This window comes from Oncorhynchus mykiss, chromosome 10 (assembly GCF_057628025.1).
Source record: "Oncorhynchus mykiss isolate SJ-2025 chromosome 10, ASM5762802v1, whole genome shotgun sequence".
Lineage (NCBI taxonomy): Eukaryota > Metazoa > Chordata > Actinopteri > Salmoniformes > Salmonidae > Oncorhynchus > Oncorhynchus mykiss.
In genome coordinates this window covers 38,066,770-38,092,997 of record NC_143031.1, presented here as the reverse complement: position 1 = coordinate 38,092,997, position 26,228 = coordinate 38,066,770, and the positions used below count along the sequence as shown (strand labels likewise).

General features: G+C 40.0%; 1 protein-coding gene across 2 annotated transcripts; it reads right to left on the bottom strand.

Moving 5' to 3' along the window:
* Positions 1-223: 223 nt before the first annotated feature.
* LOC110533825 (GRB2-associated-binding protein 3) lies at positions 224-22,200 on the bottom strand. 2 transcript variants are annotated; one of them, XM_021618358.3, is made up of 10 exons: positions 21,702-22,200; positions 17,576-17,885; positions 6,965-7,166; positions 6,289-6,857; positions 6,028-6,083; positions 5,541-5,790; positions 5,086-5,176; positions 4,872-4,953; positions 4,372-4,491; positions 224-3,098 (listed from the first exon to the last, which is right to left on the bottom strand). In XM_021618358.3, exons 1-10 carry the CDS (start codon positions 21,771-21,773, stop codon positions 2,982-2,984), a joined length of 1,869 nt encoding a protein of 622 aa, XP_021474033.1. In that variant the 5' UTR covers positions 21,774-22,200; the 3' UTR covers positions 224-2,981. The 2 variants fall into 2 exon arrangements, with proteins under 2 accessions (XP_021474033.1, XP_021474034.1); XM_021618359.3 differs by having other exon boundaries at positions 6,028-6,080.
* Between the last annotated feature and the right edge of the window lie 4,028 nt (positions 22,201-26,228).

Genomic DNA, 26,228 nt, shown 5'->3' with positions numbered 1-26,228 from the left:
TCAACTTTATGAGTCAAATTATGTTTGGAACTGTGCAAATGCAGGATAAGCTACAGTATAATTGCACTATGGCCCCCAGCTAGCTACTTAGGGAAGTGGTAGACCTGGTAGCCTGCTGGCTGTGTGTAACAGCTTTTCAGTTGTTTACACTAATCAGTGATGTAGTATAGCCTGCTACTGTAGCGGTGGGCGACTTAATAAAGACAACAAATGTACTGTTATGTCAGGTAAAAGGGATTTATTAAAGCATGAAAACATTATTAGATGTGCATCTTTGCATACATTACATGGACATGTTAAAACATACATTAAAACAATAAAGCTCACAACCTGTAGATGGTACCGCTTGTGCTAAAATAATGGGTTCAACTCCGTCTTTAGAAACATCTAGTTAAGACTGTATGGCTTTTCCGACCTTTGTGAAGAGACTGTTTATTGTAAGGTAGTTCTCCACCCTCACCAACTTTAGGATAGGCACACGGTGATTTGCGCTTTCTTCTGTAGATTGACCTATCGAGATGGTGTTAAGTATTGGGGTTTGAGTCATTGGTACCCTCTTACACAGTAATAACACAGTACTGTTACACAATATCAGGTCTGAGATGTTCGTCCTGTTCATATGACTCATTTGAATGATACCACTCCATTCAATTCCTATGTACATGACTACAGATCGCATTGCGCTTTTCCTGCTGGCTGCCAATCCAAGGCATCAGAACTTAAAAAAACAACAACAAATGCAATGTGCAGGGCAGAAGCGTTAATGCATGTCTTTGTCTTTAGGATTCCAGCTCTACATTTGCACTACATACACACCTGTACTTAGACACCTGCTCATTTGGTTTAACATACTCTTATACACAGACCATTGTTCATCTAAAAACAGAATACTTAAATTCCTGTGTATTGAGAATCCATACAGTCTGTTTCAGCAAAAGAATAAGAAATGAGCAGTGTCCTTTTTATTGCGTAACATTTAATACAAAAACAGCACTGTGACACAGTGCATGGTAAAGAGACATTCGCAGTGTAATTTCGATGTCATACAGTGCCTTGCGAAAGTATTCGGCCCCTTTAAACTTTGTGACCTTTTGCCACATTTCAGGCTTCAAACATAAAGATATAAAACTGTATTTTTTTGTGAAGAATCAACAACAAGTGAGACACAATCATGAAGTGGAACGACATTTATTGGATATTTCAAACTTTTTTAACAAATCAAAAACTGAAAAATTGGGCGTGCAAAATTATTCAGCCCCTTTACTTTCAGTGCAGCAAACTCTCTCCAGAAGTTCAGTGAGGATCTCTGAATGATCCAATGTTGACCTAAATGACTAATGATGATAAATACAATCCACCTGTGTGTAATCAGGCAGGGTAGCCTAGTGGTTAGAGCGTTGGACTAGTAACCGGAAGGTTGTGAGTTCAAACCCCCGAGCTGACAAGATACAAATCTGTCGTTCTGCCCCTGAACAGGCAGTTAACCCACTGTTCCCAGGCCGTCATTGAAAATAAGAATTTGTTCTTAACTGACTTGCCTGGTTAAATAAAGGTAAAATAAAAAAAATAAAAATAAAATCAAGTCTCCGTATAAATGCACCTGCACTGTGATAGTCTCAGAGGTCCGTTAAAAGCGCAGAGAGCATCGTGAAGAACAAGGAACACACCAGGCAGGTCCGAGATACTGTTGTGAAGAAGTTTAAAGCCAGATTTGGATACAAAAATATTTCCCAAGCTTTAAACATCCCAAGGAGCACTGTGCAAGCGATAATATTGAAATGGAAGGAGTATCAGACCACTGCAAATCTACCAAGACCTGGCCGTCCCTCTAAACTTTCAGCTCATACAAGGAGAAGACTGATCAGAGATGCAGCCAAGAGGTCCATGATCACTCTGGATGAACTGCTGAGGTGGGAGACTCTGTCCATAGGACAACAATCAGTCGTATATTGCACAAATCTGGCCTTTATGGAAGAGTGGCAAGAAGTGGCCATTTCTTAAAGATATCCATAAAAAGTGTTGTTTAAAGTTTGCCACAAGCCACCTGGGAGACACACCAAACATGTGGAAGAAGGTGCTCTGGTCAGATGAAACCAAAATTGAACTTTTTGGCAATAATGCAAAACGTTATGTTTGGCGTAAAAGCAACACAGCTGAACACACCATCCCCACTGTCAAACATGGTGGTGGCAGCATCATGGTTTGGGCCTGCTTTTCTTCAGCAGGGACAGGGAAGATGGTTAAAATTAATGGGAAGATGGATGGAGCCAAATACAGGACCATTCTGGAAGAAAACCTGATGGAGTCTGCAAAAGACCTGAGACTGGGACGGAGATTTGTCTTCCAACAAGACAATGATCCAAAACATAAAGCAAAATCTACAATGGAATGGTTCAAAAATAAACATATCCAGGTGTTAGAATGGCCAAGTCAAAGTCCAGACCTGAATCCAATCGAGAACCTGTGGAAAGAACTGAAAACTGCTGTTCACAAATGCTCTCCATCCAACCTCACTGAGCTCGAGCTGTTTTGCAAGGAGGAATGGGAAAAAATTTCAGTCTCTCGATGTGCAAAACTGATAGAGACATACCCCAAGCGACTTACAGCTGTAATCGCAGCAAAAGGTGGCGCTACAAAGTATTAACTTAAGGGGGCTGAATAATTTTGCAAAAATGTTGGCAAAAGGTCGCAAAGTTCAAGGGGGCCGAATACTTTCGCAAGGCACTGTATTTGTACAGTGAATTTTGATGCCCCCAAAACCACAAACCAGTTATTTAAACTGTCTTTGACAACACTGTCTACTTTCTTCTCTCTTAGATGTTTATATCTGATGCATTTCAAAGTGCTTTTATTTTGTACATGAAAGAAGAACTGCTCTCTCTGAGGTAAATTACCATCTCTTATCACAGATTTTGTATGTGATGTTGCATTTGCTCCACTTGTTTTGTGAAATGGAAAGTCGTGTTTTTTTCCCATCTGATTTACACTTTAGACTGCCGGACATCCTTCCACTCCATCTTAGTGTTCTGCAGCGCCTGAGTCTTCTTCTCATCCACCTGCACATAGTCCACCCTGTGTTCATCAGCAAGGAGGGGCTTCTGGAAGACATCCCAGCAGAGTTGGTGTACAGTCAACTAAGGTAATTACATTATTCAATCAAAACCTGTATCCAGAATGGAACTACCAGTCTTACATTTTGGGTCCCGTGCGGCTCAGTTTGTGGAGCATAGCACTTTGTGGGTTTGATACTCACGGCGACCAGTATGAAAAAGTACTAAAAGGCATGCACTCACTGTAAGTTGCTCTGAAAAAGAGCATCTGTTAAATGACTAAAATGTAAATGTACATAGATTACCTTTTTCCCCTTTCCATAAAGTGAAAATCTATTTTAAATTGATGCTGTTTTGTCAGTTATTCAGTGGATATAATGCAGTCTCATAGTTGCATGTAATATGTCCCCTATGCTTCAGACTGAAGGAAAGCATTACTATTCCTTTCGCTATGTTTTTTTGCAGATTGAGAGTGAATGACTTGTCACCAAAACAATGAGTCACTGACAGTATTGTCTCACAGTATGCAGCTGACTGATTCATTACTGTGGAAATGGACACAGCTACACCTTGCAAGTGCTATTTCATTCTTATCACACATTTGCTTGAATTTGAGCCAAAACCACAATGTAATGTATTGTTTACCTCTGGACTATTGAATCCAGATGGAAGATGGGACAATAAAACCAAAAAAAATGAAATGATAGATACAATTTGTATGTTGTTCACTGTTTTAAAGTCTGACCATTATATGTGTTTTCAAATACTATTTAAATATTTATTTTGCACCCCTGCTCAGATGGTGACAGACCAATAATTTGGCTTGATTTCTAACATACGAGTCAAAGCAAAAGTGGCACTTCAAGAAAATGTCACATACAGAATACAGATAAGGAGTCACCCAAGGACCTGTTGCCTAGATACAGGCGCATGGCACATTCAAATGGAGATTGAACGATAAGAGTGAGCAAAGCAACAAATATCAGATTATTCCCCTAGATTGGTAATAGTAGCAATAATGAAAATGTATGACACCAATCTATCTACTATCATGCGTACCAATTAAGCATGCAGAGACAAAGCTGTATTACAGTAAAGGGAATTTTCCAATTAAAAAGTAATTGCCCACACACACTAGAATGACCAGAGGGAATTGTAGTGGATGATGACTGTAATTTGAAGTCCTTAAAGCTGCCAGTGGCAGCTCAAAGTGAAAGACAGGCACTTCTAATGCCGTTAAATGGTTGAATTGAGCCCATGTCTTGCTTTGGAGACAAACCCATTCCCACCATTTGACCTCTATTTATTCAATCAAGCTTACCTTTTGCACAGGAGACGGGGATGCGGAATTGAAATCCAGTGAAAGGTAGTCAAGGTTTGATCTCCTAAGCCACGGCTGGGTGGCTCCCTCGTTTGTAGAGAAGAACAGCGGCCTTGACTCCTGAAATTAAAGTAATCTCACTTACAATGAGGCTCACTTCATATTCATCTCTGAATATGTTGTCATATGGTCCACCAATGCTGAACACTTTCCATTTGTATCGCTAGTTTCAGGAGAAGATCAATTGTCATATTTTAAGCCTTTCTTGGTACTGCAAACATGAATTAATAATTGTGATGCTCAAACCTTTATTCCTTTGCTTTAGGCAGTTTGGAACTCTGAGTTTAGACACAACTGCTGAATTATTCATGGAAGGGGAGGAAAGCAGTCTACCTATACAGTGACTAGGGTACTTTTTTCTCTCTCTGTATATTGTGGAAACGAAAGTGTATATGTATAACTATTTGTGATGTCAATATACATGCAGAAGGTAACTTTACTGTTGGAATGCTGCTGGCTTCTTGGTCTCCTGTAATTCCCAGTTGTCCTTGTCTTCTCTCCAGTAGGACTTGCAGTGAATTTCTATGAACAACACAAACAAACATATCAACACACAAACAAATTAATTCATTTTTTCCTCCTTTTTTCATTTTAGAATTTGGACAGAAAGAGAGCTGAGAGTTCAGGGTGGATATAGTTATATCTCTGACTCACCCTGGCTCTGTCATGGTTCTGATCAGTGGCATATGGGTTGGACATTCTCTGATAGTGGACAGGCCCCTCAGGTCCAGTGGTGGAGGCCGGGCTGCGAACCAGAGAAACAACATGGTGAGGTGAGGCAAGCAACCCTCAAATCCTCTATCGGACAATAATGATCAGGTCTACTTTTCTCCAAACAAAGGGCATTTGTGTTGAAATAGCAATATTTCAAAAAGAGCCATGCTGCAAATACTGTCCCGAAAGAAGAGTTTCACAGACGAAGACATGTATCCAATAGTGGGTCTTGTGGGAGTCACAAGGTTCAATAGAATGTAAAACCTTATTCACTTTGCTTTCAGAAAAATACATGCTTATGAAAGCATTTTTTATGCTTCCTCTACTGAGTATGATGATTGAATAGATTATGTAGCCCTCTAGACAGGACTTTTTCCTTCCTTTTTGCGCATTACCTCTCCTGCGTGGTTTGAGATCCCTGTTGATTGGAGGTGGTTCTAAATCCCCAGGTAGACCTGCAGTGGGAAAGGGGGTGGGAGCGAGAGGGGCCTCTGTTTTGCTATTAGCCTTGAGGAAGCTGATTGTAGTGGGGCTCATAGGGATGTAGCCGTCCGACACATCTTCACCAACACAGACAGTTGGAGAGGCCATGGGCACGTACGAGTCCTCATGGCAGTTTGGACTTTGAGTGGCAATGAAACGTGGCTGCAAAAAGACAACAAGACCAGACCAACTTGGAAATGTGTAGTAGACCATGGCTTATAATGATGTAGAAAGGTCACTTGTAAATCCTGTATTGTTGTTTGACATTCAAGAATGCAAAAAATGACAGTTAACAATTATTACCGGCTATGAACTGTCCAACAACATTATGTCCAAAACATTTTGTAGTATTGAAAATGCCCATCAGTTCCCATCAATTGCAAGTACATGTGTTCTTACCAAATTAAGACTGAGCCTTTTGTTCCTGCTCCTCAGTGCACTCCCCTCAATGTCTTCTAGATTAGACAGAAATATCGCTGATGAAGGCAGTTGTGATGTTATATAACAGAAAAAATGACACTGTGTGGTTGGAAACATGATTGGTCAGAATCAATACATGTGCTGACTGTATATATTACATATACCGTATAATGTATACCAGTTTATGGAGCCAGGTATGAAGGGCCTAGACTGAAGGACTCTGCTGGTTATATACTGTACCTCTTCTGAAGTGGTCTGGCAGGCCTGAGAGAGAGATCCTCCGGGGGATGAGTGCAGGTTGGCCTGTGAGCTGCTGCCCAACCACATCCAGAGGCCCATGGGAGCCCTCATCACTAAGGTGCTCTGAGAGGTAGATAGACTTGGGGGGCAGAGGAGGGGGAGTTAGTCCATCAGTAGTTACCTCCAATATGGCAGAAGAATATGGCTTATCAAACTGGAAGATGTCGGGTGTACGGTTGAGAGTTCGAGGAGAGGAAGAGGATGACGTGGGGCCACATGGGGCGTTGAAAGTGGGGTCATGCATCCTTATGTGGGGGAAGGGGGACGAAGATGGTCCAGTGTGGGGAAAGGGAGACGGAGATGGTCCAGTGTGGGGAAAGGGGGACGGAGATGGTCCAGTGTGGGGAAAGGGGGACGGAGATGGTCCAATGTGGGGAAAGGGAGACGGAGATGGTCCAGTGTGGGGAAAGGGAGACCGAGAAGGATCAGGTGAAGAGAAGACATCTTCTGTAGTAGCGTCTGATGAATTCTGTTCCAGAGATCGCTCAGAGTTTGAAAAGCTGTCACATCTATAAAAGAAAGAAAAAGGAAAACACAGTGCTTATCGTTTATCATCATTAAAACAATGTGTGGATATGGTGTCCAGTTTGAGGTTTGAGAAGTATAGACTACATACCTAAAGATGCTGAACCTCCCTGTCTCACACTGTGAGAGGAAGAGGTAGTCCATTGGATGGTTGGGATTCATCAGGCTGGGCATCTCAACTCTGCTGTTGCCATAGGCCATGAAGTCATGGTTGGAAATGAATGACATATTTCGGGAGAGAGCAGGTGAAGGCTGCTGGGAGGTTGGGTTGTGCGAAAAACCTTCCTCTGATTCTGAAAAAACAGATATGTGGGGAGAGAGCAAGAGAGAGAGAATATAAGAAATAGAGGGAAAAGAGAGAAGAAATCCATAGTTTCTACATTAGTTCTGAGCTGGCTCAGAATGATGTTACATTCATTAGGCCAGAGTCAAACAGGAATCCTAATGTGTCTCTTGACAAATGTGATCCCTGAGACGTAGTTGTCAATGATCTCCAGCAGGTGGCAGTGGAATGAATTTGAGCAGTGCTTCAAATGCATTTCCTCTTGTCCATGCCCCTTTACCGCATGCATATAAACATTATCTTACCAGCACCATAAAACATAAGAATGAGAAGAAAAAAGACCAGGAAAAATATGGAAAAAAAGAAAGACCATTCTTAACTTCTCCAAACCATATATAATACATATTTTGTGTCTGTGTTTACAGCGCATTCAGAAAGTATTCAGACCCTTAACTTTTCCCACATTTTGTTAGTTTACAGCCTTATTCTAAAATGGCTTAAATAGAAATGTCCTCATCAATCTACAGACAACCATCTCTGCAGCACTCCACCAATCAGGCCTTTATGGTAGAGCGGCCAGCCGGAAGCCACTCCTCAGTAAAAGGCACATGATAGCCTGCTCGGAGTTTGCCAAAAGTTTGCCAAAAGACTCTCAGACCATGAGAAACAAGATTCTCTAGTCTGATGAAACCAAGATTGAACTCTTTCACCTGAATGCTAAGCATCATGTCTGGAGGAAACCTGATACCATCCCTATGGTGAAGCATGGTGGTGGCAGCATCATGCTGTGGAGATGTTTTTCAAATGCAGGGACTGGGAGACTAGTCAGGATCGAGGGAAAGATTAACGGAGCTCAGACTGGGGTGAATGTTCACCTTCCAACAGGACAACGACCCTAAGCACCTAGCCAAGACAATGCAGGAGTGGCTTCGGGACAAGGCTCTGAATGTCCTCGAGTGGCCTAGCCGGAGCCCGGACTTGAACCTGATCGAACATCTCTGGAGAGACCTGAAAATAGCTATGCAGCAACGATCCCCATCCAACCTGACAGAGATTGAGAGGATCTGCAGAGAATAATAGGAGAAACTCCCCAAATACAGGTGTGCCCAGCTTGTAGCATCATGCCCAAGAAGACTCAAGGCTGTAATCGCTGCCAAAGGTGCTTCAACAAAGTACTGAGTAAAGGGTCTGAATACTTATGTAAATGTGATATTTCAAAATGTCTAAAAACCTGTTTTTGCTTTGTCATTATGGGGTATTGTGTGTAGATTGATGAGGGGGGAAACAATTTAATCAATTTTAGTGTAAGGCTGTAAAGTAACAAAATGTGGAAATTGTCAAGGGGTCTGAATAATTTCCTAATGCGCTGTATTGCTGTGTTTTTGAGTTTTCTACTGAAAATGTTTGAGGCAAGGTGCTGACTAGTGGAACACAGCTATAACTATTTGTTTTCTTATAAAATAGTTTTAGTTGAGCAGTGAGACATGCAGACAGGAGCGTGAGATCTATATGGTCAGGATATAAGGGGAAACATCCATGTTATCATCATTCACATGTTGCTTAAGTAGTATTTCACTTAATCATGGGTAATCATCTCTGCTTGGCTTTCAGTAACTGAGTTCATTATAGTTATAAAGACCTAGTACGGGTGTCAGTATGGGGGAGATAACATGGGTTTGATCTATAAACGGTTTGTATATTTCTATTTCTACAGACAATGTCAATTTCTACAGACACTGTGAAAGAATTTATACTGAATGCTCTAGTTAGTTATGTATTTATAAGACTCATACTGTAACATCAGGCAGAGCCTATACTTCTTATTTTTTCAGCACATGAAACAGCAGATAAAAATAAACAATTGTGTCAGTATCTCTTGTGTGTTTCTTTCACAATGGATTTATCAGTGTGTGGATTGAATTACGTTCACATTCATACATTTAGTATTTTCTTCTTGTTATGTGTAATGAATAGTCAACAAGTTCAGAATTTCATTGACTTCATGTCTCTCACATTGTGTTCTCTTTCCCAGTTATGTGTAAACCTGGGGTTTGCAACTGTTCCTCTGGGCTATAATCTCTTATCTTTGTCTGGATATCATGTAGTCTGCCCTATCTGCTCCACACAGACAACAATGTTTTACTAAATGTTCCAACTGCCAACTCTTATTAACTCCAAACCAGGGAGAGAGCTGTGGAAAAGACATGAAGGCAAGAGAGTATGGTTTCTAAGTGTTCAAGCTTCCACCTCCAACTGTTCAAGCATCACCATGGCTGAACCTCCATGCCTGTAGAGAGTTGTAATGTCTATGGCACTATGAGTTTCACAGAGAAAGATAGCTAGTAACGTAATTGGGTAAAATACATCCGATTTTACTGCAGCTCTGTCCACCGCTTAACTATGTTTGTAATAAAAAATACAGAAAAATGTCACTTTGGTACATTTTTCAGATGTAAGTGGTGTCTTTTCAAAATGTTGAAGTTAATCTCAAACTAGTTTTTATTATATATAATTAGTAAAACTTTATTGGTGTATATCACCTTGTCACACCTGTCTTTGTGATTGTCTCCACACCCCTCCAGGTGTCGACCATTATCCCCTGTGTATTTATACCTGTGTTCTCTGTTTGTCTGTTGCCAGTTTGTCTTGTTTGTCAAGTCCAGCATTTTTGTTTTCAGCTCCTGCTTTTCCCAGTCTCTCTTTTTCATGCCCTCCTGGTTTTGACCCTTGCATGTCCTGACTCTGAGCCCGACAGCCGACCTGTACCTTTGCCCCACCTCTGGATTATTGACGTCTGCCTACCCTGAGCCTGCCTGCCGTCCGGTACCGTTGCCCTACCTCTGGTTCACTGACCCCTGCCTGCCTTGACCTGTAGATTGCCTGCCCTTGTTGGACTATTAAACCATTGTTAATTTGACGTGTCTTCATCCTGGTCTTACATTCATACCTGATACACCTTTTCTATGTGACTTTTCAACTGATACATTATCACATATCTCTCTGCTTAACAAAATCCATCAGTTTACAGTGTATTTCAGATAATGAGTGGAATATATTGTTATATCACCCAGGTATTTCAGCAGTGCATTGACTGGACACTTCCGGTTTCTTTTATAGTGTTTTTCACTCTGTGTATTTAAATACTTTATTCTCTACATAACTCATTATAATATACTGTATCTGCTACTGTACATTGTATTTTTGTTATACTGTTTATACACACTGTCTATTTATATGCTGGATTCTTGACATAGCTCACTGTAATAAATCTATTGCTGTACATATCATCCTTAATACATATTTGTGGTGTATATACGGATAGATTGTGTTTGGATTACTTATTTAGTGTTATTTGGGTTGTTAACTTAAGGATCTAACCCTTTAAAAAAAATGTTTGCCTAAAATAACATCTACATCTAGATGCCTGTAGCTCAGGACCTGAAGCAAGGATATGCATATTATTGATATCATTTGAAAGGAAACACTTTGAAGTTTGTGGAAATGTGAAATTAATGTAGGAGAATATAACACATTAGATCTGGTAAAAGATAATACAAAGAAAAAAACATGTTTTTTTGAAATACATCTTTGAAATACAAGAGAGAGGTCACAATGTACTATTGCCGGTTAGGCGCAATTTCGATTTTGGCCACTAGATGACAGCAGTTTATGTGCAGAATTTTATACTGATTCAATGAACCATTGCATTTCTGTTCAAAATGTTGTATCAAGACTGCCCAAATGTACCTAATTGGTTTATTAATACATTTTCAAGTTCATAACTGTGCACTCGCCTCAAACAATAGCTTGGTATTCTTTCACTGTAATAGCTACTGTAAATTGGACAGTGCAGTTTTTAATTAACAATAATTTAAGCTTTCTGCCCATATCAGATATGTCTATGTCCTGGGAAATGTTCTTGTAGCTGGGAGGGGTCACCGATTTTGTATAGGTTAATTGAATTCGTTCTGACATTTCTTGATTTCTTGATTTTAGTTTTTGATTTACTTGTGTACTTTTTAAAAAACATTTTACTGCACTGTTAGAAGTTAGTAACACAAGCATTTCGCCACACCCGCTATAACATCTGCTAAACTATGTATGTGACCAATACACTTTGATTCGATTTGAGTTGATTATTTCCAAATGGTAGCACATAGAGTGACTTTCCACTTTGTACTATTGAAGCACACTGGTTGAAGTATTTACAACCACATCCATATATGATTTGGTTTTGACCTTCCAATGTAAATTGATGTAAATGTATACATTTGTGAAAAAATATAGATTTGTACAGTGCTCAGCTACATACACTGAACAAAAATATAAATGCAACATGAAACAATTTCAAAGATTTTATTAAGTTGCAGTTCATATAAGGAAATCAGTCAATTGAAATAAATAAATGAGGCCCTAATCTACGAATTTCACATGGCTGGGAATACAGAAATACATCTGTTGGTCACAGATACCTTAAAAAAAGGAAAGGGCGTGGATCAGAAAACCAGTCAGTATTTGGTATGACCACCATTTGCCTCATGCAGCGAGACACATCTCCTTCGCATAAGGTTAATCAGGCTGTTGATAGTGGCATGTGGAATGTTGTCCTACTGCTCTTCAACGGCTGTGCGAAGTTGCTGGATATTGGCGGGAACTGTTACACGCTGTTGTACACGTTGATCCAGAGCATCCCAAACATGCTCAATGGGTGAAATGTCTGGTGAGTATGCAGACCACTGGGACATTTTCAGCTTCCAGGAATTGTGTATAGATCCTTGCGACATGGGGCAGTGCATTATCATGCTAAAACATGAGGTGATGGTGGTGGATGAATGGCACGACAATGGGCCTCAGGATCTCATCACAGTATCTCCATCTATAAAATGCAATTGTGTTCATTGTCCGTAGCTTATGCCTGCTCATACCATAAACCCACCTCCATCACAGCACTCTGTTCACAACGTTGACATCAGCAAATAGCTCGGCCACACGAGGCCATACACGCTGTCTGCCATCTGCCAGTTACAGTTGAAACCGGGATTCATCCGTGAAGAGCACACTTCTCCAGCGTGCCATTGGCCATCTAAGATGAGAATTTGCTCACTGAAGTTAGTTACGACGGCAAACTGAAGTCAGGTCAAAACCCTGGTAAGGACGACGAGCACGCAGATGAGCTTCCCTGAGACGGCTTCTGACAGTTTGTGCAGAAATTCTTTGGTTGTGCAAACCCAGAGTTTCATCAGCTAGTTGGCTAGTCTCAAACGTTCTCACAGGGGAAGAAGCTGGATATGGAGGTCCTGGGCTGGCCTGGTTACACGTGGTCTGTGTTTGTGAGCTGGTTGGACGTACTGCCAAATTCTCTAAATCGATGTTAGAGGCGGTTTATGGTAGAGAAATTAACATTCAATTCTTTGGCAACAGCTCTGGTGGACATTCCTGCAGTCAGCATGCCAATTGGACACCACTCAAAACTTCAGACATCTATGGCATTGTGTTGTGTGACAAAACTGCACATTTTAGCTTCTTGACATGCCACACCTGTCAGGTGGATGGATTATCTTGACAAATGAGAAATGGTCACTAACAGGGATGTAAACACATTTGTCCACAAAATTTGAGAAAAATAATATTTTTGTGCGTATGGATCATTTTTGGGGTCTTTTATTTCAGCTCATGAAACATGGAACCAACACTTTACAAGTTGTGTTTATATTTTTGTTCAGTGTATGTAAAATAGGCACTGTATTGTTTTGGTTCAGTACAGTAGTTATCTGTTTTGAGACGTTTGATTAAGTGACAGTTAAATGTACTGTTAACAAATGACAAGACAATCATATAAAAAGTAATATGAATATTGCATTGTGAAAAGAAAATACTTGAATATTGAAAGAGTTATTTGTTGCAGTGAACAAGTGACTTTGTGAATTTGTTTGTTGTACAGATGTAGGATCTTAATTTGAGACAATTTGCTACATCAGGAATATAATTATTTAGCAACAGAAAATGTGAATTGTTATGTAGATTTGAATTAATGAACATCTTTGTAGGGGTTGATACATTTTTCGTAAGGGAAAATCAAGTCAGAAATTTCTAAGTGGAAGTTACAAACTTCAGAAGCCTTTTAAAACTCAAATACACTACAAGTTTTAAACGTCCCGCATTGTAGGAAAGATCCTGCAACAGGGTGATCAAATTAAGATCCTACATCTGTACTTCAACTGAAAATTAGTTTTGAAACATGAGTCATTTTGATTATCTGTTTACATTGTTGTACGAAGAGTTGTACCCCACACTAGTTAAAAATGTACCACACACTAGGGAAAAATGCATCAAAGTGATTGAAAAAAACTGTAACACTCAGAACCTCTCTGCAAAATCATTTGATTATTGCTACAACATTGAGGTAGGTGAGTGCGTGCATGTATGCATGTGAGTGCTTTCCTACTTGCGAGTTTGTGTGTGGTGTGTGTGTGCATACATCTTTGTATTTCTATCATTTAGTGTGCATGTATAGTGCATTAGGACATTTTTCACACCCCTTCCCCTTTTCCACATTTTGTTACATTACATTATTTTAAAATTGATTACATTTAAAAAAAAATCCTCATCAATCTACACACAATACCCCATAATGACAAAGATGTGTGTGCTGCCCATGCGTGAACAGCACATTCGGAAAGTATTCAGACCCTTAACTTTTCCCACATTTTGTTAGTTTACAGCCTTATTCTAAAATGGATTAAATAAAAATATCCTCATCAATCTACACACAATAGTCCATATTGACGAAGCGAAACATAAAAAAAAAAGGTTTTGCAAATGTATTACAAATAAAAGCTGAAATACCTTATTTACATAAGTATTCAGACCCTTTGCTATTAGACTCGAAATTGAGCTCAGGTGCATCCTGTTTCCATTGATCATCCTTGACAGTGGTGACGTGTCATTTAGGGCAGGTAGGGCAGAACCCCACCTGTTTTGAGACACACCTGTTTAGCTATACAAAAATATATATATAATTTATTTTTGTGGGCCTGTTTTGCATGTTATTTTGGCATTAAAAATGTGTCAAATGTCAGTCTGCAAATTATGTAAAAAAGAATAATAATTTAGTTAATAAAGCCACGGACAAACATCTCTTGAGACACTACGTCACTGCAAAATGTACAGTTAGAGCTCGAACATTCAAGCCCCTTGGGTGCAGCCATAGACTTAAATTAGAAGTGCCCATCCAAGAAGGCTCAAAGTCATTGGCCACAGATATACTGTATCTACCGCAGCTTTGATTAGACTGATCATGTCAACATCATACTTTCAAAAAGGAGTGATCATCATGCATCAAGTCGGCAATCTACTGGCAAAATCCTTTTCAATCAATCCTTTTCAAAAATATAGATAAAACGTTTCAGTGCTCATCGGCCATTGGACATAAACATTACACAACAAATTGGAAATCACAAATTAAACAATGAGTGCTAAAGCAACACTGCAGCCCCAGGTTCGATCCCAGGCTGTGTCACAGCCGACTGTGACCGGGAGACCCATGAGGCGGCACACAATTGGTCCAGCAACGTCCGGGTTAGGGGAGGATTTAGTCCCTTTCCCCCTCATAAATTAGCCTACTATTCTGATTTGGTGGTACACATGTAGCCTATAGCCTGTTTTAGAGAAATGTAATCATTGAATATTGTAAGAGCTTTCATTGTCTGCTTATATGCCCACTTTATTTATCCTACGTTCTGAATTCTGTCGCTGTACATTTCAAAAGTGCTGAACATTTTTTTATATTGACTACGTTCGTCCTAGCTCGCTCATTAATGTCTTGATCCAAATTACGGATTCACTTTTATCCGCTCCTCATCCCCTTATGCCATAGTTTGTTCTTCTCAGTTGTCGGTAGGAACCACATTTGTTTTAGCAAATCAGTCATATCAGCTATGTTTTTTTAAAGACTGTAAATTAATCTGAATGAACTGTTTCGCTGCCAGAAAAGGCTCCGATGATAGCCAGGTGTAGCAGTGATAAGGATTCACTACATGGTGCTGAAAAGATTGGGACATCTTTATGTAGGCCCTAACAGTTTGTTGGCACCATTTGTCACCGTTATAGTGCAATTAATTTATTGTTAAGTGTGGTGTCGTGCTGTGTAGTGGCTTTGCTGGCAATGTGGGAAGTTTGCCCCACCAAGATGTACATGCTAAAATCGCCACTGATCCATGAGATGTTTCTACAACTTGATTGGAGTCCACCTGATGTAAATTCTATTGATTGGACATGATTTGGAATGGGACACACCTGTCTATAAAAGGTCTCACAGATGACCGTGCATGCAGAGCAAAAACCAAGCCATGAGGTCGAAGGAATTGTCCATAGAGCTCCGTGACAGAATTGTGTCAAGGCAGAGATCTGGAAAAGGGTAACAAAAAATCTCTGCATCATTGAAGGTCCCCAAGAACACAGTGGCCTCCAATGGAAGAAGTTTGGAACCACCAAACCTGCCAAACTGAGCAATCGAGGGAGAAGTGCCTTGGTCATGGAGGTGACCTGACAGAGCTACGGAGTTCCTCTGTGGAGATGGGAGAACCTTCCAGAATGACAACCATCTCTGCAGCACTCCACCATTCAGACCTTTATGGTAGAGTGGGCTGACGGAAACCACTCCTCAGTAAAAGGCACATGACAGCCTGCTTGGATTTTGCAAAAAGGCACCTTAAGGACCCTCAGACGTTGAGAAACAAAATTCTCTGGTCTGATGAAACCAAGATTCAACTCTTTGGCTTGAATGCCAAGCGTCACATCTGGAGGAAACCTGGCACCATCCCTATGGTGAAGCATGGTCGTGGCAGCATCATGCTGTGAGGATGTTTTTCAGCAGCGGGGACTCGGAGACTACTCAGGATCGACGGACAGATGAACGAAGCAAAGTACAGAGAGATCCTTGATGAAAACCTGCTCCAGAGCACTCAGGACCTCACCTACCAACAGGACAACGACTCTAAACACATAGCCAAGACAACCTAGGAGTGGCTTTGGGACAAGTCTCTGAATTTCCTTGAGTGGCCCAGCCAGAGCCCAGACTTTAACCCTGAACGAGCATCTCTGGAGAGACCTGAAAATAGCTGTGCAGCCGATGCTCCACATCCAACCTGACAAAGCTTGAAAGGATCTGCAAAGAAGAATGGGAGAAACTCCCCAAATACAGATGTGCCAAGCTTGTAGCATCATACCCCAAAAGACCTAAGGCTTTAATCAATTCCAAAGGTGCTTCAACAAAGTACTGAGTAAAGGGCCTGAATACTTATGTAAACGTAATATTTCCGTTTTCATTTTTAATACATTTGCAAAAATGTATAAAATTAGTTTTTCTTTGTCATTGTGGGGTATTGCCTTCAGATTTATGAGGGTAAAAAACAATTTAATCTGAATGCTTTCCGAATGCACTGTACATCAGGGTCCCTTTGCAAAACCGGTTATAACCTCCAGAGCCTTTCCTGGTTAAATAAAGGTTAAATAAAATATATTCTGCTCATACTATTCATAAAATTGTTTACCATCAATAAATCGTATGTATTTCAATGTCATTGCATAAGTGACAAAAGTACATTTCTTGAGCCCAATAACTTTATCGGCCCAAAACTTTATCGGCAGTAATCCACTTGTCCTGCAGCAGTAATGATTGAAACATCTCCTTTAAATGCAATGCAAAACTGCACATGACAAATTAATATTGTCCATTCATTGATTTACCAGTCATCATCAGATTACCACCTAAATGGTATGTTATCTCAGTCTTGAATTTATATATCCTTCCTTAAACATGCCTACATGTCACGTTCTGACCATGGTACTTGTGTGTTTTCCTTGTTTTAGTGTTGGTCAGGACATGAGCTGGGTGGGCATTCTATGTTGTGTATCTAGTTGGTCTATTTCTATGTTTGGCCTGATATGGTTCTCAATCAGAGGCAGGTGTTGGTCATTGTCTCTGATTGGGAACCATATTTAGGTTTTGTGTTGGGATTTGTGGGTGGTTGTTTCCTGTCTCTGTACCAGATAGGACTGGGGGGAGTTTGCCACGTTTATTGTTTTGTAGTGTGTTCATGTTTGAGTTTCTCTTATTAAAAAACCATGGACACTTACCACGCTGCGCATTGGTCCTCTGATCCTTCTCGCCTCTCCTCTTCAGACGAAGAGGAGGAGGAAAACCCTTACACTACATGACTACTCTGTCATAGGATGAAAGCCTCCAACAATAGTTGAATACCAAACTATGTTTCTCTATATTCTTTGTTGAAATTGAACACATAAATGTGATTTTGTAACTAATACTAATAATTCATTTAATTTGTAAAGTGCATTTCTTACACCCAAGGCACCTAAACTGTAACTGTAATTATCTGTGTCTCTGTACGAGTTCCTTACCTGTCCCATCATCCATACTCAGAGGTCCAAAGTGACAGATCTCCCTGATCTGACTGACCCAACTGTTCATCTCCTCCTCAGTCTTGGCCACCAGGTAGAACATGCGAGACGACGTCTTGACAACAAAGAGGTGCTGGTTCTGGAACTCCCTCTTGACCAGGCGTTGCTCCGTCTGCATCTGAACCTCACACTCTCTCAGGTCGATGGTGCGGATGGGCTTCTTTGAGGTCTTGTTTCGGTAGTACTCCAACACATCTGGGTTCCCACTCATACGTCCTCTTTGAAGAACAAACCAACGTCTCCTCCATGCCTAGGGGACAGGGATTTACACAGATTAACATACTGTACTGTTGCATCTTGTATGTATAGACAAATCAATATAATACAATTATTCTGCACACATATGTAGACTTGTTGCCTTAGTTGGTTAGTAACCTTAGAAATATTTGGTTGGTAATCATGGTTGGTGTATTTTTATGTGACTTTAGGTTCAACCATGGCCTCAGCCATAGAATGTTGCTGTTCTCTATCAATGTTTATTTCATAGTTTATCAACATAACCATCAGTGAAACATTTTAACATGGTAGCTCAATACTGAAAAATGTGAACTATTTTTATGTCCCCTGACTGTGACTAAAGATTCTTTGTACAAAGCACTGTCTTTATCCTCATGTAGTTTCCAGCATTGTGACCTGTGTCAATCAGTTTATGTCACACGCATTGCATCGGGAAACATACATTTTTAGTCATGGAAAATGTACCACCGCTCTTCTGACCACGTTCATTTAGCAACACAACCTTAATTTACCACAGCTATAGACAACACCCCTTTTCTTGCTTTTGGTACGGTTGTTGTGAGGAACTGACAACAACGTTTCCCAGAAGTGCTGAGAAGAGGAAGTTAATTCTATGTAGAAGAGAATGTCTGACACGAACAAAAAGCTAATTGTACTGCAGTGTGGGTCACTACCGTATTGGGGGAGATTAAAAAGGCAACCTCTTTTTCTGCTGAAGTTTTTCATGCCAGAATGGATACCGATTAGTATAGGAGGGGTTTTTGTTTTCAGTAATGCTATGAGAACGTGATGCTTAGCTGGCTCTCTTCAATTTGATACTGGAATAAGTAGGCCTAACTGAAGTACTTCAAAATGTTGGTCTTGACCTCGTGGTCACTCACATGGGCTATGAGTCATATGTCCATCTATATACTAACTGTCAAATATTCATGACTGACTTCCATAGGCCTACTGCGTCTGTTCTTCAATCTTCACCCATGTACTATTTAAAGTCATTTCCAATGCCACCTTTGTAGCAGCAGTTGTATATTTTTACACCGTTGACTAATACATTCAGTATTCAGGTGATTCATGCATTATTCTACCTGTCAAACATCTGTTGTCATGGAACACTGGATGGTCTGAAATGAAATCACAGGTGTTTTTGAGCTTTGAGAGTACATTTAACGAAACATCCTATCATGAAGAAGAAATGTGATTTGTTTTGAAGAGGCAGTGGTATTAGCATATTGGCAACAACACTTTTTGTAGTTGTCTGTGTTACACTATTATTCTTATCTCAGTTGACAACGGAAATGTGTGCTATAACCCACCAGCTACCAAATTCAGGAATATATTGTTTATCTTTGTGATGATCTTTCAAGAGAGCTATGAACATGCTCAGAACGTTTGTTTGAAACCAAAACTCTGTCTTGTTGTGCCCACACTCATATTCAAATCAATCATAAACAGTGAACAAGTTGTAAATCCTCATTTGCATCACACAGTGCTAGGAAAGAGGACAGAGATACAGAGAGTAGGTGCAGCTCATGTTCATCATCAGTGCTACATGTTCAGTATGTCAAAGCATATTTAAAATGCATGATGTGAGAATAATTAACACACACATATGCATGCACACACTAGCACACGCACTCTACACACACGTACATTGTAATATTGTTGTATGGTGGTGTTATACATTTTGTATTCTAGATATGTGGTGGTGTAATAATGTTATATGATGTACCGTTTTATCTCTGGTTTTATTTGTGATGTGAGTGTAATGTGTTTGGACCCCAGGAAGAGTAGCTGCTGCCTTGGCTGCAGCTAATGGGGATCACTAATAAAAACAATACAAACATCCCCTAACGGGAAATATCCTCACACTCTAGAACCCTCTACAGAATCATGCATAAAAACACTTCCTTGTTGTGGTGATAATGGCCTTATTGAGTGCGAACTCAACTCTGCTAGAAGATAAACTAGGCCTGTTCTATTGAGAGGGATGTTTTTAAACCATACCATTTTTGTATTGAACATGTTTCCTAATGATTTTTTTTATAAAATTAAAACTTTGAACTATTTTACCTCTACAGATCTGTCACGTTCTGACCTTAGTTCCTTTGTTTTGTCTTTGTTTTAGTATGGTCGTGGCGTGAGTTGGGGTGGGCAGTCTATGTTTGTTTTTGCATTTGGCCTGGTATGGTTCTCAATCAGAGGCAGGTGTCGTTAGTTCTCTGATTGAGAATCATACTTAGGTAGCCTTTTCCCACCAGTGTTTGGTGGGTGATTGTTTTCTGTGTCTGTGTGTTCCACACGGAACTGTTTCGGTTTTCCTTTCTGTCTTTCAATTTGTTATTTTGTATTTTTCGTGTTCAGTGATTTTGTTCATTAAAACATGACGAACACTTACCACACTGCATATTGGTCCGATCTCTCATACTCCTCGTTAGAGGAGGACGAATCCCGTTACAAGATCCTTTCATTTGTTTTGTTTACCCTTACTCAGGCATTGTCTTTTTATTTAAATGTGGTTAACTTATGTACTTATGTATGTTAACTTATGGGCCACTGACAATGCTAGCTGTGACCTCTGTGTGTTGGAGAATTGAAACTATCTGTGACTTTCACTCTCTGAGTCTCATCATTAGTGTTTCTAAGAGCTAGCTGCTCTGGGCCTTCACTTGCTTTGTGTAGGGAGTGATGAGTCCAATGTATGCCCACACACTTTTCTCTTGTGTATGGTTAGTCTGGTCCTTGCAAAGGGAAACATTGTTCTTCCGGTTTGTCTGTGTCCTCCACAAAGCCCTTGAACTATTTTCCACCAAATAGTATTTCTGAAGTGACTCTCCTTCCAGTGAATTACCCCCTTAATCTGTGCTAGTTTTCAGAAAAGCCATCCTCCTCTCTACTCTGTAGTGCAAACAGAGTGCAAAAAGCCATCATAAAGCCTGGTCATTTCTGCCTGTCGGGTCATTCTGTACTGCTTGGCAGCGACAGTACTTCCCATGTTTTGCAATACACACCCAAATTTCACAGAATGAGAGGCCAACAGTCTCAACACACATCCCAGAATGGGTGTCCTCCCCCTTTCCTCCCTACACAACAACATTCTCACATGACCCCTACAGAAACATTGCAGATTGCCAGGCACTTGTCCCAGTTCACTTTTGGTCAAACATGCTAATCCAGACATGTTAACATTAGAGTATAATACACTTGAATTATTAATAAGAGGTAAACCCATCTGCAAAAAATATAAAATTCTAAACAAAGTTAAAAATGGTAAACATTATGGTTTATAAGCAGTTTGATATGTTTAAAATACGTGCATTTACTGAAGGAGATTAAAATGCTATTTTCACAGTGCATTAATGAATCACATCTGCATGACCAGCAGTTATAACAGCATGTCCTACAGTATGTAATGGCCACTACTATAATGAGGAGGAAGACACTGGTGAGGTTGCATGAAAACACTGTTTACAAAAAGGCATACAATGGTCATTATTCTACATGCCTCTGCAAGCTTCATTTCAGAAAAGAAACCAACAGTATCTTGTGAACTAACGGCATAGCAGTGCAGCTGTGTTGATAACTGAGAAACACACACACACACACACACACACACACACACACACACACACACACACACACACACACACACACACACACACACACACACACACACACACACACACACACACACACACACACACACACACACACACACACACACACACATTGTTCTGTCTGCAGCATGAACTGGTACTACTATACTGCTTGGCTATAATGCATCACAATAGCACAGAAGCCAGCAACCCACCCAGTCTGTTCCCCTACTCACGTATCTCTTTAGTTTCTTCTCAGGGGGAGATTTGATGAGCCAGCCAGTGCAGACCACATCCCCTGCACTCATCTTGACTGCAGAGGGAATCCGGCGTGTTTTCTGGATATAATTGTCTTTAGCACTGATGGCTGCTGCTGCTGTGAAACTGTGAGCAGCACCAGGCGATTCCTGTGTTCTTGTATACAGCCTACAGCCGTACCAAAAGGAGGAAGTCAAGCCATTGATCACACTGACAGACAAGGGGAGATGGAGAGAGAGAGAGGGAGGGAGGGAGGGAGGGAGGGAGGGAGGGAGGGAGGGAGAAAAAGGAGGGGAAGAGAGAGAGGGGGGAGATGTGTGTATGCTTGTCTGTAGATGTGTGTGGGTCTGCAGATTGTGTGGGTCTGACAGAGAGAGTGAGTAAGTGTGTGTGTGAGAGAGAGAGAGAGAGAGAGAGAGAGAGAGAGAGAGAGAGAGAGAGAGAGAGAGAGAGAGAGAGGAACATGTGCGTGTGTGTGTGTGTGTGGGTGTGTGTGTGTGTGTGTGTGGTGTCTGTCTGTCTGTCTGTCTGTCTGTCTGTCTGTCTGTCTGTCTGTCTGTCTGTCTGTGTTTACAGAGAAAAGACCAGCACATGAGAATATTTTTTTCTAAACTGAGCAGCACTCGTGGATGAGCTGTAGTTGAACTGTGTCTGGCTGAAAAGTGCTGTGGAGGGAGTTTCATGAGCCATCTGTCACATCAGCCCTCGCAATGTTCAATATCTTAGTCTCAGAATACCGGTGTGTACCAAAATAACAACCTCAGTCCTAGAACAACAACCATATCAACATCTACATACTACCTCAATCAGCCTGGCTAACCGGTGTCTGTATGTAGCCTCGCTACTTTTATAGCTTCGCTACTGCATATAGCCTGTCTTTTTACTGTTGTTTCATTTCTTTACCTACCTATTGTTCACCTAATACATTTTTTTGCACTATTGGTTAGAGCCTGTAAGTAAGCATTTCACTGTAAGGTCTACCTGTTGTATTCGGCGCATGTGACAAATAAACTTTGATTTGATTTGAAATAAATAACAAAATACAATGTATTTGTTATTTTGTTTGTGCATGTTAAATGCACTAACAGAGAAAAAATATTATAATGAACCTTGGTATTGCATTTTTCATGTAAATTCTACAAAAACCTTTCGAATTTGAAACATAGAACTGATTACAATAGGCTGCTTGTAGGGGAAATTAAATAACTAGGGTTAATGATGTAGGATGTTTTAGTGAAGGAGACATCATGCTTTGGGTAAGAATGCCTCTGCCTGATAAAATATAAAACAAAACAACAACAACAACTAAAACTGCGCTGTTGGTCTAAGGCCAAATGATTTAGGGCTCAGCATGATTTTAAAAAATATATACAGTGCCTTCAGAAAGTGTTCACACCGCTTGACTTCCACATTTTGTTGTGTTACAGCCTGAATGTAAAATGGATTCAATTGAGATTGTTTGTCACTGTCTTACACACAATACCCCATAATGTCAGGGTGGAATTATATTTTTTATAAATTGTACAAATGAATTCAAAATGAAAAGATGAAATGTCTTAAGTTAATAAGTATTCAACCCCTTTGTTATGGCAAGCATAAATAAGTTCAGGAGTAAAAATGTGCTTAACAAATCACATAATAAGTTGCATGGACTTATTACTGTGTGCAATAAAAGTGTTTAACATGGTTTTTGAATAACTACCTAATCCTCTGTACCCTACACAGATTCAACCACAAAGACCAGGGAGGTTTTCCAATGCCTCGCAAAGAAGGGAACCTATTGGTAGATAGGTTAAAAAAAAGCAAACATTCAAAATTCATTTGAGCATGGTGAAGTCATTAATTACATGTTGGATGGTAAATCAAAACATCCCGTCACTACAAAGATACAAGCGTCCTTCCTAACTCAATTGCCAGAAAGGAAGAAAACCGCTCAGGGATTTCACCATGAGGCGAATGGTGACTTAGGGATAGCCCCCTTTTTTCAATTTTCGCCTAAATGGCATACCCAAATCTAACTGCCTGTACCTCAGGCCGTGAAGCAAGGATATGCACATTCTTGGTACCACCTGAATGTAGGAGAATATAACACAATAGATCTGGTAGAATGTACCATCTTTGAAAAAAATACCATCTATCACCATCTTTGAAATGCAAGAGAACGGTACCAGTTCTAGCCATCACTCTGATTGTAATTCCGATAGTGGCAGTGGTGTATGTGCAAAGTTTCAGACAGATAACTTGAGGAATGAGTGAACTACAAAACTTTTAGTGTGAAGTCCCCAGGTACATTTGGGCAAATCGTGAAGGAGACATTCGCATTCATATGACATTTTTCTGCAAGAATATCGTAAAATCTGTATACTTGGACTTTGATTTAGCTTTCCAAGTATTAGTAGCCATATTATAAGTTCAACATTTGCAAAACAACCAGTTTTCATAACTTCATAACTCTGAATATTCTAATAATTTCTGTCCAAAATGAAAAGGCATACTATCATACAAGGTTAGTAGATACATTTTGTGACATATATATGGTTTCCGGATACTCCCGTAAAGCCCAGCTCATTGACTATCTAGTTAGCTTTGTTTGACCCTGATTGGTGCTTATTTGACAAAGATACATTCGTTCAAGTGATGACTGCCCGTGTCATCGGCGTGTCATCGGTGTGTCATCGGCGTGCCATGAAGGCGTCGCTCTCTGACCAAATATGGTGTCCTATAGGATATACTACACCCCTAATGATATAGTGAAGTCTTGTTACCTTCTAGTATCTCTGAGGAATACATACAAATGTGATTTGACTCGTTGAAACAACGTTCAGGGTGAGATTTTCACAGATTCCTTTCTTTGCAAATTGAATGAGTGGAAATACAAAATCGATTGTTCATACTATATGGACCTTTAGGATATGTAAAAGGATTTTATCTAACAAAACGACACTTCATGTTATCTCTGGAACCCTTTGGATGATAAATCAGAGCAATATTTCAGAATGTAAGTACACATTTCACCCTCAGAGGTAGATTTATCAAATCTATCGCATAAAAAGTGTTTTGTTGTTAGGAGCTCTCCTCAAACAATAGCATAGCATTTTTTTTTCCGCAGTAATAGCTACTGTAAATTGGACAGTGCAGTTATATTAACAATAATTTAAGCTTTTAGCCTATATAAGATATAGCCGATATATATGTACCGACATTTGTTGTTTCTCTAAAGTCTGCGTTCTTGACATAAGGCGCTGCATGATTTACAACTGTCCCGGGACGCCGCTCCTAAAGCCTCTTAGGGATCCCTTAAAGCGCCAATCCCTTTAGCGGGATTGATTTGACAACATCCGGGGAAATTGCAGAGAGTCAAATTCAAACTACAGAAAAATCAATACTCAACATTCACAAAAATATAAGTGTAATACATCAAAATAAAGCTTAACTTCTTGTTATCCAGCTGCTGTGTCAGATTTCAAAAAGGCTTTATGGCGAAATTATACCATGCGATTATCTGAGGACAAACACATGAAAATCATTTTTCAACCAGGCAGGTGCAACACAAAAGTCAGAAATAACGATATCATAAATGCCTTACCTTTGAAGATCTTCTTCTTGTTGCAATCCCAAATGTCTCAGTGACACAATGAATGGTCGTTTTGTTCGATAAATTCCTTCTTTATATCCCCAAAATGTCAATTTATTTGGCGTGTTTGATTCAGAAATACACCGGTTCCAACTCGCCTACAAAGTATCTAATAAGTTACCTGTAAACTTTGTCCAAACATTTCAAACAATGTTCCTAATCCAACCTCAGGTATCCTAAAATGTAAATAATTGATCAAATTTAAGATGGGATAATCTGTTTCCAATACCGAAGAAAAATAACACGGAGCGAGCTCCTGTTCAAGCGCAACAAAAGACTAGGGACCTTCAGATTGACACGTACAAAGAACAGCACTACTTCTTCATTTCTCAAAAGAAAACATCAACCAATTTCTAAAGACTGTTGACATCTAGTGGAAGCCATAGGAACTGCAACCAGGTTCCTAATAAATAGGGTTTCCCATAGAAAACATTTGGAAAATCCTATGACCTCAATTTTTCCCCCCTGAATGGTTTGTTCTCGGGTTTCACCTGCCAAATCAGTTATGTTATACTCACAGACATTATTTTAACAGTTTTAGGAACATTAGAGTGTTTTCTATCCAAATATACCAATTATTTGCATATCTTAGCTTCTGGGCCTGAGTAGCAGGCAGTTTACTTTGGGCACACTTTTCATCTGGATGTCAAAATACTGCCCCCTAGCCTTAAGAAGAAGATTTATTAAAACAGTTACAGAGTTGAATGGCTTTGACAGGAGAAAACTGATGATGGATCGACATCATTGTAGTTATTCCACAATACTAACCTAATTTAGGGTGGCAGGTAGCCTAGAGGTTAGAGTGTTGGGTCAATAACAGTAAAGGTTGCTAGTTCAAATCCTAACTGAGAGGTGAACAATTGGTTGACGT

What these genes read in the sequence shown, in the direction of transcription:
- LOC110533825 (XM_021618358.3), bottom strand. Translation starts at nt 21,773, where the DNA reads ATGAGTGCAGGGGATGTGGTCTGCACTGGCTGGCTCATCAAATCTCCC. An exon ending in GGGAGGTTCAGCATCTTTAG is followed by an intron (nt 6,858 to 6,964) that starts GTATGTAGTCTA and finishes TTTCTTTTATAG; the next exon opens with ATGTGACAGCTTTTCAAACT. An exon ending in CCCCGTCTCCTGTGCAAAAG is followed by an intron (nt 3,099 to 4,371) that starts GTAAGCTTGATT and finishes GATGTCTTCCAG; the next exon opens with AAGCCCCTCCTTGCTGATGA.